Source organism: Gopherus flavomarginatus, chromosome 1 (genome assembly GCF_025201925.1).
Source record: "Gopherus flavomarginatus isolate rGopFla2 chromosome 1, rGopFla2.mat.asm, whole genome shotgun sequence".
Taxonomy (NCBI): domain Eukaryota; kingdom Metazoa; phylum Chordata; order Testudines; family Testudinidae; genus Gopherus; species Gopherus flavomarginatus.
In genome coordinates, this window is record NC_066617.1 from 236003295 (window position 1) to 236017700 (window position 14406).

The 14406-nt window shown below is 38.5% G+C and overlaps 1 protein-coding gene across 2 annotated transcripts in view; it reads right to left on the minus strand.

The window, feature by feature from the left end:
* WWC3 (WWC family member 3) overlaps window positions 1-14406 on the minus strand; it is a 186140-nt gene continuing 171734 nt past the window's right edge. Inside the window, exons 18-23 of one of the 2 annotated variants that reach the window (XM_050963480.1) lie at window positions 9191-9350; window positions 7842-8006; window positions 5406-5498; window positions 4137-4364; window positions 3235-3362; window positions 1-1513 (exon numbers count right to left, since the gene is read on the minus strand). In XM_050963480.1, the coding sequence (XP_050819437.1) occupies window positions 1447-1513; window positions 3235-3362; window positions 4137-4364; window positions 5406-5498; window positions 7842-8006; window positions 9191-9350 (841 nt within the window). In that variant the 3' untranslated portion in view covers window positions 1-1446. Of the gene's footprint in view, window positions 1514-3234; window positions 3363-4136; window positions 4368-5405; window positions 5499-7841; window positions 8007-9190; window positions 9351-14406 lie in introns of both variants that reach the window. The other variant, XM_050963471.1, reaches the window with a different exon arrangement.

Below are 14406 nucleotides of genomic sequence, written 5' to 3' on the forward strand. Positions count from 1 at the left end.
AATCTACTTGTCAGAGATTTTGCAATTTTATTGGCTTTTTACAAAACCTAAATTTGGGGCCAAATCTGTCCTGACTATGTCCCTTGAACCAAAAGAGACCTTGATTTTCACACTGGATGTTCCAACAGTTAGATTAAATAAGTCTTGTGTGGGGTGCCCTTCTCTTTAGGTAATGCACATTCAAAAATATTAGAAAAACTGTCTATAGTAGTTTAGTAAGAAGCATTTTTACATACTTACAAGATGCAAGGACACAAAACTGGCATTATCGGGAATTTAGGGTGACAGACCTATGTTAAAGCAAATGGTAACAAATAAAATCACTCCGTTGGCCCAGCTGCCAACCAAGTGAGCTATTTCTTTCAGAGCTATAAGTCCTGTTTCTGAAAATCATCTCTATTCAGGAAAGCACTCACACATGAGCCTAACTCAAAGCACATGCTTAAAAAGATATGCATGTGTTTAACCCCCCTTCTGAATAGGGATGCTTTACAGAAAATAAGACTTAAGTACTTTCCTGAATGGGGCCACAATCTTTAAAACTACTCAGATGCTACATTCTTTTATTGGTTTTATTAATATGGCAAGTTCGCCCCTGCCCCATTTCCATCTTTATTAAATCAAAGCAAAACAAAGACCTGCTACCCTTTTCCTTCCCTCCGTTTAAACTGAGAATCTAGTTAAAAATATAAAGATATATTAAACACAACTGAAATGAGAACAATCTATTAGTGCACAGTAAGAACATGCAAATGAGTTCTGCAATGCTGAATGGCATTTTTAATCAGTATTAAAAACACTGCAGGTGATAATATTTTGCTATAACACAGACAGTGCTAAAGAATACAATTTACATTATAAGATACAGATAGTAAAGCTGATAAAAGTGACAAATTTAGAACATAGTATTTTCATTTCAGGTATCAGAAACAAAACCAGCTCAATGGTTCCATTCTACTGTATGACAAATACTGAAGAACAAAATTTCAGTCTTAAAATACATCTTAAAGTAGGTATTTTCCTTCAAGGAAAAATGTGCTATAAATAAATTACAATACAGTGAATTTGCCTGAACTCACTTTGTTTCTGTCTTCCAGCCTTTAAATCAAATAAAACAGCATAAAAACTGTACACACTCTGAACAGGATAGCTGATCTTTTATAAAATAAGTTGTCTTCAGAGATGTCAATTTCACAACAAGGAAAAACCAAGCCTTGTTGTAGTCACTATTATAAAATATATATATGTGTACGTGTGTGTGTGTGTATATATATATATTTATTTATTTATATATATTTTTACTTTTACTTTTTTATGTTTTTATTTTTTACAAAAGGTGTATATTAATAGGTTTTGCACAAACTTTTAAAAAGAAATTTAGCTAGTCTAATAATTCCATTAAAATAAAACAGACAGATAAATACTTCATGTTTGCAATGCAACATGTTACACGTCATCAGCTGGCAGAGGAGGTATGTTAATCCTTGGCCTTGTAAAAAATGCTATCTTCTCTCTGTCATTGAAAAAAATAGATATAAAAAGGCTGTCAAACAAATATATATATATATACAGACTTTCATTTCAAGAAACTGAATTTGTACCAATCTTTATTTAGCTATTATTAAATTCTTCAGATCAAGTATTTATTGAGATGTTTATAAACATAGTAAACCAGGCCCATATTGTATAGTTATAATAAATAAATAAATAAATAATAAATGCCACCCAGCTCTTATATAGCACTTTTCATCAATAGCTCTCAAAGTGCTTTGCGAAGGAAGTCAGCATCACAGAATCAGTCTTTTGGAAGAAACAAAAAAAGCACTACTAGTATCCACTACTAGCTATACAGGATTGAACTGAAGGGGGAATACAGAAATTCCTTGACAATATGAACCATAGACACTATTACTTTTTGGATGAAAGATGCTCCATAGTACACAGAACCACACAAGGCTCTACACATTGGCTAAGCCTTGCATAGTTCCTCTTCACTGAACAAAACTGTACTGTTTCAGATTTTACTGACAGATTCAGAAAGTAACTGTCTATTTCTGGATACATTCATATTTGAAATAAGAACATTGTTATTCTTCCCACTTCTTTATCCCATAGCAGAAACTATCCATGGTTTCATCTCTACATATCAGCCCATATATCTGATTTATTTCCTTCCTGCCTTGTGTTCCCCAATATGCAGCATTTAAGTTGGAGCCGCTATTGCAGTAATTAGAGAGCTATCAGAAACCAACCCTGCAATTTCTGCTCTCCTGATGTCCTGCTTGTCAGCCTAGGAGAAAGGGATTTTTGACAGCATCTCCCAAATGAAAAATGAAATTAAAATCCTGATTTTTTTTTCACTTAAGCTTTCCTGTTACCATTATAGTACCATTTTTTGAATAATCACTCAATGAAAAGAGATTCTAACAACCAAAGCATTCTGTGAACATCTGCCTAATATGAGACACTAGCTGTGTTTTCTACACTGTCATTGCATTGCAAGCATTTACACTTAAACACTTTACGACATGGAGTATACATATGAATCGACAAAATAAACTGCTATTTTAATACTAAAAGTCAGAAAAATCATCATCTGAAATGCATGTTAATATTTACCAAAGTCACTGGTAAGCAAAGTTTAAAACTGTATATTTGACGTAAGAACTACAAGGAGCAGCAGCTGCAGATGAGGAAGGATACCAAGCACAGAGATTTTTGGAAAGAGCAGTTGGGAAACAAGACTGGGGTTGGAATAGTAAGAAAGAACAGTTATGGGTAGAATGCTATTTACTGGAGTACATATAGAACATTAACTAATTAACCATGCATATAAGGATGCAACTGGTTCTTGGAGAACTTAAACCATGTGAGCTTGGAGCCCAAAGCATAAGGCGGTGTTAGCAGCTGCGCTAATTAGAATTATAGCCTAAAAATATGTGTACATAAATATAGAGACTCTCTTATTACAGCATTTTTTTTATTTGCACGTTGGGTGACAGCGCTTCTTCACTTTGGTTTTTAGTCTTTGTACCATAAATTGCTCAAAAGAAAAGCACTCTAATGAAGACAGGCCCACACCAATATCTAAGTAAAGGTTATAGATACATAGGACACTACACAATGAAGCTAGGTGGTTTGGAGCTACTATAATAAAACATTAGTACATTAAAACCAACAAAGACCTGTAAGGATTAAACATGTGCTATTTTCAATACCGATGTTATTGCTTACCGAAACGTCTGCACCTGAATAGGTTCTTTCTGGTTCTGTCCACGCAGTTGGTATACTTCTTTGGATGCTTTCTTTAGCATTTTTTCAGCTACTTGTTCTTGGTGATGTTCAAATTTGGTTTGTCTTGTCTGAAAAGTATTAAAACCAAACTAAAAATGAATAGCTGGAAACACTAGGAAACCAAGACATCTGGTTAAATAATGTGCTTTCCCACTTCATCGCAATGAAACCAGCCAAGCACAAGGTCCGAAATAGCTAGACTCCTCAGAGCCACAGGACTGTTTCAGTCCTTATGGCTCCTGAGAAAGGTGTGTTAAATTCCATGTAGTTTACTATATTTCCATCTTTCAAATGAGACCGTAAGCTACAGATGATGTCTGCTCTATGTGGGCACTGAAAATCCAATGGCAATTTTTTGTAGTGATTTGCCCCAGCATGCTTTGTTACATTTCCCTTTCCCATCAATGGGAATTACAGTATGCATACACAGTAAGAGGAGATTATGCAGAACACTCATGTAAGATAAAATATCAAATCAGTGGATATTCATCCAGAGGCCTATGGGGAAAAAAATGCATTGCAATTCCCCAACTCAATATCTATAACTTACAGCAATATCAGAAAATACTTTTAAAATACCACAAAAATCAAACTTTTGATGGAGAGTTTTAACATCTCGGACGCATTAAACAGTTCCATCCTCCAGTAATTGTCACCAGTGGGGTATTCAATAATAATCAATGAAATGATGTTTTCATGAGGGCAACAACAAGGGTATCCAGGGTGAAACTGTTTATTTGAAATCATGTAACATTATGAAGTTCCATTCATTTAACTTCAGCACAACCAGGCTTTAATCATGGGTTCTGAGTATGCCCAATGTACAGCCCAAGAAACCATACCTGTTTCTCTGCTTCCTTCAACAAACTTCGGAATCGTTCGTCCCGAAGGACCCAGTGGGGAAGATCAGTTTGCCCTCTGAGTTGGGCGTCTTCCAGACGTTGCTTCAACTCTCTCAAAGCACATATCTCCTCATTCAGTTGTCTCTGTCTAGTTCTGGATGCCTGGAGATCCAGCTCCAGGTCTAGGGATGTCCTTGCCATAAGCTCAGCCAAAGAAGATCTACAGGACTGCTGGGTTATTATAATTCAAATAAAACACACAACAGATGTTATTCAAAACATGTTATATTGATATATTCTTAGTTGATTAAGGCAGACATTTCATGTATGCCTTTAACTCTTCTGGCACGGGAAGTTTTGGAAATAACGTACCAATCTCACTGTGACAAGACTAAACATATTTTATACATTAGGTATACTATTTCAATTCATGTTTGATGGTAGATCCAAATTTTGGTCTAAAAAAACTAACCACCTTTTCTTGGTAAGATGTCTTAGTCTATACATATTTATAGGATTGTGAACCAAACTTTCTTATTTTACATACCTTCCGCTGCCATCATGAAATTCTTACTATTAAATGATGACTTCAGGAATAGCTTTCAGCAAAGGGTGGTGTACAAACTACACCACTCGGGAGTAAACCCAAAATGCATTGTGACTCAAGAGACACATCCTGAGTAAAAATTTCTTCCAAGCTTCCTCCTTGCTCTGATGGCAGTAGCAATTTCTTACTTATCTCTTCCAGCAATAATTTGTAACACCTCCCACACTGGATCAGATGCACTGGTCATCAAATATGAGGGATGAAACCAAGGCTCCACACAACTCCCTGCCCCCCTGCTCTGGTAAGAGACTAAAGGGGTACTTAGCCTTGCTTACTCCTGAACACCTAGGACCAAGGTCTAGGTGGATCACATAGGGTTGTAACAGGGATTTCTACTTGGTCTCACTGCACTTTGTGGGTATGCAGCCACTCACAGTCTTACCCATAGTGTTTTAACACACTGGATAATTAAACCAATCCATAATCAGTATCTATTTAAACTGTTCATTAGGTGATCGGCAAGTTTTTGCAGTTGTTTATGACTGTATCTCAAATATCTGTCTCCTCTCCTAAAAAACTCAATTTATTACATTACAGTAACAGATGCTTCATAAAAATTGTCTTAACATACACCTTGAAATCGATGTCAAAGTACTGCTGCTTCAGTTTGTAAAGAAGATCTCAGCAGAGAAAAATCCACATGCTCATATACTGTAGTATACCTGCTTATAGCGCAAAGTACGCCTTTCCAATGTATTGCGGATGAAGGGTGACTTCCTTGGAAGGGTTGAACTGTCACTGTCACTACGATACAGCTGTTTAGAAAAGATATTAAACATAAAGGGACATTTACTCATGGCTGCTTTGGAATTAAAAATGTTACAAATGGATAAAAAGATAGACAACAGAATACTCTTCTAGGACACTTGGGATTTACTTACATTAATGGACAAAAGTTCTCAGATTGCATCATAAGTTCATACTTGCCTTCACTTTAAAAAAATTCTATTGTGCAGTTTCTGAACAATGTTTAGTTGTTAAAAGATGGTGCATGTTTCACTATGTTTCTTTTTAAATTGCCAACAGATTGTTGTGGTTAGCAAGAGTGATCTACCACCAAAAGTGGTTTATTGTTGTGTATAACAAGCCAATCTTCTCAGCGTATTTGCAAGAAGGTGGCATGTGACCAGGATTCATCACTCAATTTGGTCCGCTGGTTAGATGATTAGCTTTCCCAGCCAGGGCTGGGTACTGACAGGGAGCACAACATCAACGGTAATTCATGCCAATGTAAAGGGCTCTTGGCCTCTTACTGAAACTTAGTAGGGTTTTTTAGCTCTCTCCCAGTATCAAAAGAAAGGGCCAACAAGAAATCAAGACCCTGAGACAGACACTCCCCAGGGCCAATGGGGAGAGGCCAATGCTCCAGGTCAGCCTGACTGACAGGGCAGGCAGGCCAATGAGTGAGTCAGGAGCCCAGAGTCCCACCCCCCTCTGTGAGTTTCTAGAAGCAAAGTGGGGCAAAGGTGAGGAGAGAGCAGCAGCCAGAGCCAGAGAGATCCAGAGAAGCAGCCCAGGGAGCAGAGCTGAACTGGGAGCAGAACAGCAGCAGGCACAGTGGCCCAGAGGAGCAGCCCAAAAAGCAGTGCTGAGGCAAAGTGGAGCAGGGTGCGGTGAGCAGCTGAGGAGAGCGAGGAGGAACCCCAGGCAGCAGGCTGAGCACAGGGAGATGTCCCCAGCCAAGAGATCTTGCAGGCCAGAGTGTGTGTGTGGGGGAGGGGGAATCATAACCCTGACGGGGGGAGCTGATGTTGGGAAGAAGGGTCCTCCCGCCTAGAGCCTGAGGGTGTGTGGCCATTGCCAGAGCTACGGTATCACCACAGCACAGCCTGGGCAGGAGGCCTTGGACAAGTGTGAAAAATTGGCACAGGGGGTGGGAGGTAATAGGTACCTATGCAAGAAAAAGCCCCAAATATCAGGACTGTCACTATAAAATAGGGATACCTGGTCACCCTATGGACATGTGAGGAAGACTGACTCTCTCACATTCCAGCTCCAGCTATTTGTGGTTCTCTAGTCCTCACGGGGTGGTGCTACATGTTTTCCTTTAACCTTTCCCATATTTTTCCTAATTTTTTTAAATTAGTTCTGTTTAATAAAATTGTATTTACTTTGAACTATATGCAATGACCAGTGGGTCAAGGAAGCAACCAGTGCAGAGAGAGCACCCCAGCATGGGGCACCCTAGCCTTGGTCCTATGTGAACACAATAGGACTGTGGGTCGAGCCCCCTAGGAATCCTGGGCCCAGCCTTATTGGGGTTACGGAACTCTGCTGCACAGGAGAGTGGAGGGGGAGATAAGGCAGGTCTCTGTATAAAGGGAGTGGGAGTAAGGTGACCAGACAGCAAGTGTGAAAAATCAGGACAGAGGTGGGGGGTAATAGGAGCCTATATAAGAAAAAGATCCAAAAATCGGGACTGTCCTTATAAAATCAGGACATCTGGTCATCCTAAGTGGGAGTGAGGACTCAGATCTTTTGCTAGCCAATTCCACCAGGGTAGTGTATAATCCAGGGAAGTTTCCCCACAATAGCGGGACCATTTCCCTGCTTACACCAATGTCACTAAATTACTAGTTTTTCAGATTCAATGAGATGCCTGCTTTAAACAATATATAATAAAATAGTATCTTGCATTACATAGTGCTTCACTTCGGATAGAAATGTGCAGCAATTTTATCTGAGTCTCTAGCAGAGTGAGATAAGAATGCATTTTCAAGGCGTGTCAGGTGGCTGCTATGTGAGTTGTTATTTGTATTATGTAGCAAGAAGGAATTCTCAACAAGGATCAGATCTCCACTATACTAAACATCAAATAGACAAAAACCAAAGAAGAGAGTTATGTTATGGAGGTCAGCAGTATCTATCATAAGACTCTAAAAGACTATTCTATCATTTAATTCTTAATATTTTATAGAGAACTAAGTTCTTATCAATGAACTCTTTCCAGTGATAATTCTTTAATGCAATGCAGAATTTTTGGTTTAACTTTAAAAATATATAGATATTGATTCTTGTAAATATGTTGTAAGTATTAAAAAAGCACGTTAATACACTTTCTGTTTCTGAACGTAAAACCACAAAAAAATTCTACTCACTCTGCAAACATACTGACTTCGTGCTCCAGGTGAGAAGGTTTGTGATCGAACAATAGTGCTACTACGAACAAAAGCAGAACCACGAGGCCTGCGGCAGGTTCTCTCTTTTGGAAGAATAGCAACTTCTTCTGGAAAGAGATCTTCTGTGTTAGTCTCTTTATCCACCTAGAATCACAGCCCAAAACAGTACATTTACTCCAATGATCTCTTCTACAACAAAAGCAGAAAAACTTGCCAAGTTATGATCTAGTTTTAATTAATATGTCCAGTTCATGAATCATCTCTCAATTAAGAAACCATAATTCTAAAACCATACAATTCAAGATAGTGGGACTGGTTTGCAAGTGCTAACAGACTTTCTGCTGGGCCTTAAACCATCAGGAGATTAACATGTAGCATCCTATAGCCACATCACCAAACAGCACAGGCACTCTGCTGGACCGGACATCTGCCTAAGCTCTTATCTCAATCGATAGAGAGAACTAAATCACTTTTCAGAAAACTGTGCTGATTCTGGTGAAGGGAGCAACTCCACAGCTAAGTTATTACAAAGGTAGAGAGAAGTCAGTCACAGGGAACCAGGAAACTTTTTTGAGAATATCACAGAAAAACCTCAAAGCATTTGGAGAACCTGAACATATAAGCTTTGAACCAACCCTCCAAATTTTTAGATGGTTCACTTAACTATTCAGTCTGGCCCATTCACAATGTGACACTGAATAGTGTACCACACTCTGACGGGGCCAGATCCTCAGTAGGTATAAATAAATGCAAAACTGCACTGATTTACACAACTGGGGACCTGCTCCATGTCTTAACTCCTCAAACAAAACATTTTAAATGACTTACAGCCTTCAATACACCACATTTGGTCTGAAAACCAGCTATGTTTATTTTAACAAAGTGAAAGCAAGGTAACAAAATTAATCTTTCTGCTTTTACATTTTAAAAATCTTGCATGAATGTGACATTGGTATGAGTACTTGCATTTGGGGATGGCCTTCTCTACAACACTTCTAGGGAACACAGTCCCTACTCACACATTATGCAGGAGCAAAAATATTTCATCTTATGAGTTGACAACGTGATTCTGTTCAACAAGAAACTGGGCAAGTATCCAATAAGAAGAAATAAAATTAAGAGCAAACATGCAGTTTTCCCTCAAAAGTAAGTTTAACAACTCAATACAGATTATGATTTTCAGCATTGCAGACAACGTGTCAGGGTTTTCGATGCAGCTCTGATTTTATTTTCTGATCACATGATAACACGAGTTCAGCTAGTGCAAGTAATGCGCAGAGTGCTAGGCATTTGCCAGTCTTCAAGAGCACAGTGTTTTCTCTACTTACCTTTAGGGGCGGAGGCTGCACTTTCCCAGAACTGTATTGACCTGCCTGAACTGCAAACGTATGTCCACGTAACGAATCTCCACAATATGCCTCTGGATAAGGTGGGCTGGTCTGAGTGCAATTACTACATCCACTGTCAACAGATTCTGCTTGCCAACTCCTAAGGACAGAACATTTCAAGGAACTCTAAGAAATGTGATGGAATTGTGCAAAAATATGTGCCATGTTAATGAATTTCAAGGATAATTTGCCTTTTCAAAAATTTTGTTCTGATTCATTCCACTTCAGTGAGGTGATTATTCTATTTGGACCTCTAAAGGTACACAGACAAGCAATCAATTTCAACTCTTTCATGAAGGAAGCAGCTTTTCTAGTCCTCCCAGAAAGTCACTTCCCAGCCTTGAAAAGAGCATTAAAATAAATAAAAGGACAAAATGCCTCTCACACACAACAAACTAACAGCATGAAAAACAGTGATGTATAAAATAAAAGACTGCAAAGACTTGATTATTTAGCTTGTAAAACAGAAGAGCAAGAGGAGCACTAACTGAAGGTATTCAAAATTCTGAAAACCATAAAGGAAGTGGCCAGTTCCTCTTTTTAAAATCTCTTATAACATGAAAAGAAAGGAACATGGTGTAATTAAAAGGCAGAAGAATACAGAACTCTTTAGTTATGTAGTTTATGAGGGCATTTTGTGATGCGATATTCAATATCAAGACTCTGTATAAAGTGGGCAATGGGAGGGTTGTATAAAATCTTGCTGTTGGTTTTCTGTTCTACAAAGCAGTACTCGAGGAACTCATCACACCACGTAGCTGGTTTTGGAGAACACACTTTTCATGTTTATTTTTTTAAATGGTTCAGGTCCACCTTTCTGGGACCTGCTCCTTTTCTTAAATAGATAGAGCTATACCAGATCAGGCTGTTGGTACAGTTAATCTGGTATAACGCCTCCAGCAGAAGACCCTTACCCAGTTGGAGGTTGGACCATTCCTGATGCTTGCAACGTACATCCGATAGTAGGAGATTTGGTTGCCCATGTCATTATTTTGCCTTGAATATCTATAAGTATTGTTACTAGACCTACAATTATGCAGTCACTTTTTAAAGTCCAGCCACGGTGTTTTTTGCTGAGATTTTCTGCATCAATACATACAGGTTGATCATATACTGCATAAAGAAGCAGCCTTCCTCATGCAACTTTTTTATCTAAGACAATGCAACCCTAACCTAAAAATATCTTTTGAATACAAGCCCAAGCAAAAAGAAAAATGGATAAGCAATATTTAAGGGCCTAAACTATTCTTGACATCGGCAAAAGAGGTTTCTTTTCTTAAAAGTGGGTCATTCCAGGAGGTGAGACTAAAAAAGTACTTGTTACACAAAAGGAGGTTCTAGTTTTGAAAATGAAGTTAAAGACTAACCTGTATGGCTAATTTGTTGGTAGGAAAGGCAAAAAAAAATTGTTTCTACAAGACAAAGCCAGTAACCTGCACATCTTTCTGATGCAAAAACAGTAATACTAAAATAAGTTGTTCACTTACTGACTCTTGAGAAGATGCAGCTTTAAAACAGATCTAACTGGGATTCTCAGCCCATATGTCCCTAAAGAAACTAAAAGGGCAAAGGTCTTGCAGACCACTGACATCTCTCCTTCTCCCATATTTCACAATGAGTTTCAAAAATGGACAACCCTGGAACTCATACCACCTATCAGCTATGTTCTTCACTCATATATAAAAGACAAAGGTCAATGCATGTCAACATATTTAAGGTACTAACTGCTGAATTGCCCTTCTTTCAAAAGCCAGGGGAAAAAAAAGCAAAAATCTTCACTGTTGCATACAGCAAAGAAAGTCTGAATGCAGCTGCTAAAGGCATCTTTTCAGGATAGAGAAACCGACTGTCTCTTTCATTTCTAGAACATCTAGGGAATGTGCCACAAGGGATTAAATCTTTTATGTAGAATTTGTCCATGGACATGATGCCCCATTCTGCACACCTGCAGCAAAATGTTGAGACCCATACATCTGAATGAGAAGCAAATACTGTATCAAGTGCTAACAACAGAAAAAGCTACGTGAGCTTGTGAAACAGAAGCATGATCTCATGAGTTTGCCATTTGAAGTCCATGCCCAGATGAGTCACTCAAAATAGAGAGGAACTTGTTTTAACCAATATGGTAGAGTCCAGAGATTCCACTATGTCCACTCTGGGCAAGTTTTGCCCTGTTAATAAAGTAAGTTTTGCTAATATGTGCTACCATACCAGACTGCATGTTGCACTTTAATTCTATGAAATTGCTTACCTTAATTTAGCAATGGTATGGGTTATGCAAAGACTCTATTTTGAGGACAATTAAATGCAGTTTAACTTTACTCCATAACAATCTTCTTGGTATTCCCCTGTTCCCCAAACAGCATAGTAAATTTTGTCCTCCACTGCAAACAAAATCTTACCAAAATTTTTGAGTTGTGAGAAGTCCTCAGAACCAGATCTGGACGGATTATCTATTTCTAAAATGGGTTCTCTGGGAATTTCTAGGCTCCACGTCCTGTGTGCACTGATTTAGCAAAGCTGTGGGTGGCAGAGGGTGAAAGGCTCCTGCTATAGCAATATATGCCAGGAAAAAGAGTCGTGGTTTACTTTGGACACCTTTAGCACTTTCTAGCGGCTGGTATATCGTTAGGACCACAAAAGAACTGAACAGATTAGTCTGCAATGATGTAAAAGCAGAATGGAGCTGAAAATTTAAATAACTAACAGGTGAAGTAGCAAGTCTGGTATGAAGGTCCTTAAATCTGAATGGCTGTCTAAAACTGAGAGGATTAAAGTTGTAACAAACCTGCAGTCAAGAAAAGTGGTAACAATTCAAGAAAAAAGGTACTCTTTTTGTTAGAATAATTCAAAATTTTGGTCATATTTAATCTCTGATAATCTAAACATCTGATAGCAATGTTGTTTTCAGAAATATGCACAAGTTGATACACAGGCTTTCCAGTTTTAGGTAATTTAGTTTACAGAGATGTGGATCAGAATTTTGTGTCCATTTATAGGCTTCAACATTATTTCAATAAATTTCTATATTGGACTCAGTAAAATTTTCAGAAGTGCTTAAGTGTTATAGGAGCCTAAATCCCACTGGCTTTCAATGAGGCTTAGGCTCATACGTGACAGTCATTTTTTAAAATGAAAAGTATGGTCAGTTACCTGCGATAACTGGTTCTTCAGTATGGGTTGTTCACACAGATTCAACTCCTTGCATGTATGGGGTGCATGTGCACCAGATCGGACTCTTTTGGCCACTGATCAATTGGAGCCATGCCTACACCCTAGATACCCTTGCACCATCTGCAGCCTAAGCTTAAAGTGCCCTACAAATTTCATGTACAGGGACATTGTTCAAACAAGTAGCAGAACATGCCTGAGCCCTAGTGGAATAAACTCTAATATGATCAGGAAGATCTAAGCTGGCTAACTCCTAGCATGTCCTTATACAGTTGGAGATCCACTTAGTTTACCTTTGTAAGGATACAGGATATACTTTAGCTCTACCTGCAAAGATGACAAATAGTCTAAGTATGTTCCTGAATGATTTTGTCCTGTCAATGTAAAGAGATAGTGCTCTTACTACAAGTGTGTGAAGGTTGGCTTCCTCTGGGGCTAAGTGAGGCTTGGGGAAAAAAATGGGAGGTGAATGGATTGGTTTATATGAAACACTGAGACAACTTTGGGCACTAACTTGGAATGACGCCTGACAGTGACCCTGTCCTTATGAAACACTGTACAAGGAGAACATGAGGGACAAAGTCCACTCTACCCTTTGAGCTGAGGTAAATGCTATTAATAAGGCATTTTTAATTAACAGGTAGTACAGGATAGGATTGATAGGAACAGGTGAGTGGTGCTCCTTTCTGCCTGTCAGAGGATGCCAAGATAGTGATGGACACATGAAAACTCTGAGAAGATGGGGCCTGAGAGCTCAGGGTGGAATCTTGGCTCTCTGGGCACTAACAGAGAGAGACTGACCAGGTGGCTGAGGCCAGTTGTCTTCCACTCAATGTCTGAAGAGATCTACACTGCTCTCTTGAGGACTGCACTTGGAGAAAGATTGACAAATGGAACATTGCCCTGGAATGTGTCCCTCTCTTCTGCACAGTAGACACTGGGAGTGCTGGTCAATAGACATCAAAATATTGTACAAGAGATAGGTCTTGAATCCTAGAGATTTCACTTCTGCCACATTTCTATTACATATCGCTAGTCTAACTGAAGTTTTCTAGCATATGTGAATCTTATTTAAGAAGTAATTAACTTTTATTGTATATATATTGCCAACTGGCAATTAACTAAGATAAATAACACTAGTTCAGTGTGCAGAGAAAATGTGGACACTGCAGGGGTTCCATCTCACTGCCACAGGTAGTAAGAAAGAACTAAGGGATAGCTGGGCCCATTCTGCCCTTTATATCCCCAGATGGAGGGTGTGAGGACATCTGGAGCTGATACAGGCTAAATGGACACTGCTGGCAAAAAGAATCCAATCTCATGTACATGGGGTATAAGCGTACCAACAGTGAAATCCATGTGGACAACATATCTTCAGTAAGAACTTAAACCCTTAAGTCACTCAGGCACTTCTGAAAACGTTACTCTATATATGAATAATTTCAGGATTAGTTGAGTATTTAAAAAAGGAATCACCATAATAAGAAAATTCTCAGAAGCATGACAACACTCTGCTGACAAATGTAATCCACCCATGCTGCAATTTACAAGAGTGTTATGGGGTTTTATAAAATTCATTAAAATGCTCTATGGAATCAGGGTTGTGAATGTCCTTAATTTTTGTACATTTCCTACCCTGTCCAGTTGATAGCACTGTTGTATCTCTAGTGTCCGAACTGGATCTTTTCGTAAGTGAGAGTAGTTAGGAGAAAAGAATACTGTGGTACTGTTAATGTATAACAAAATCAATCCGTCCCTCCCTCTTCCATCAGAAAATGCATCCTTTTATAGTGTGAACTCTTTTTTGTACAAGGTCATATATAAACAATTTTAACACATAAATGTGTATGGCCCAATCCTGAACACACATTGTAGGTGTTTGCAAAGTCAGGACATGAACTGTCTACATTTCAATTTTGTTTCCTCTGCAACTTGCAGTTTTATTTAAACTTCCCTTCATGAATACAAAGGAATTTTAATTAAAG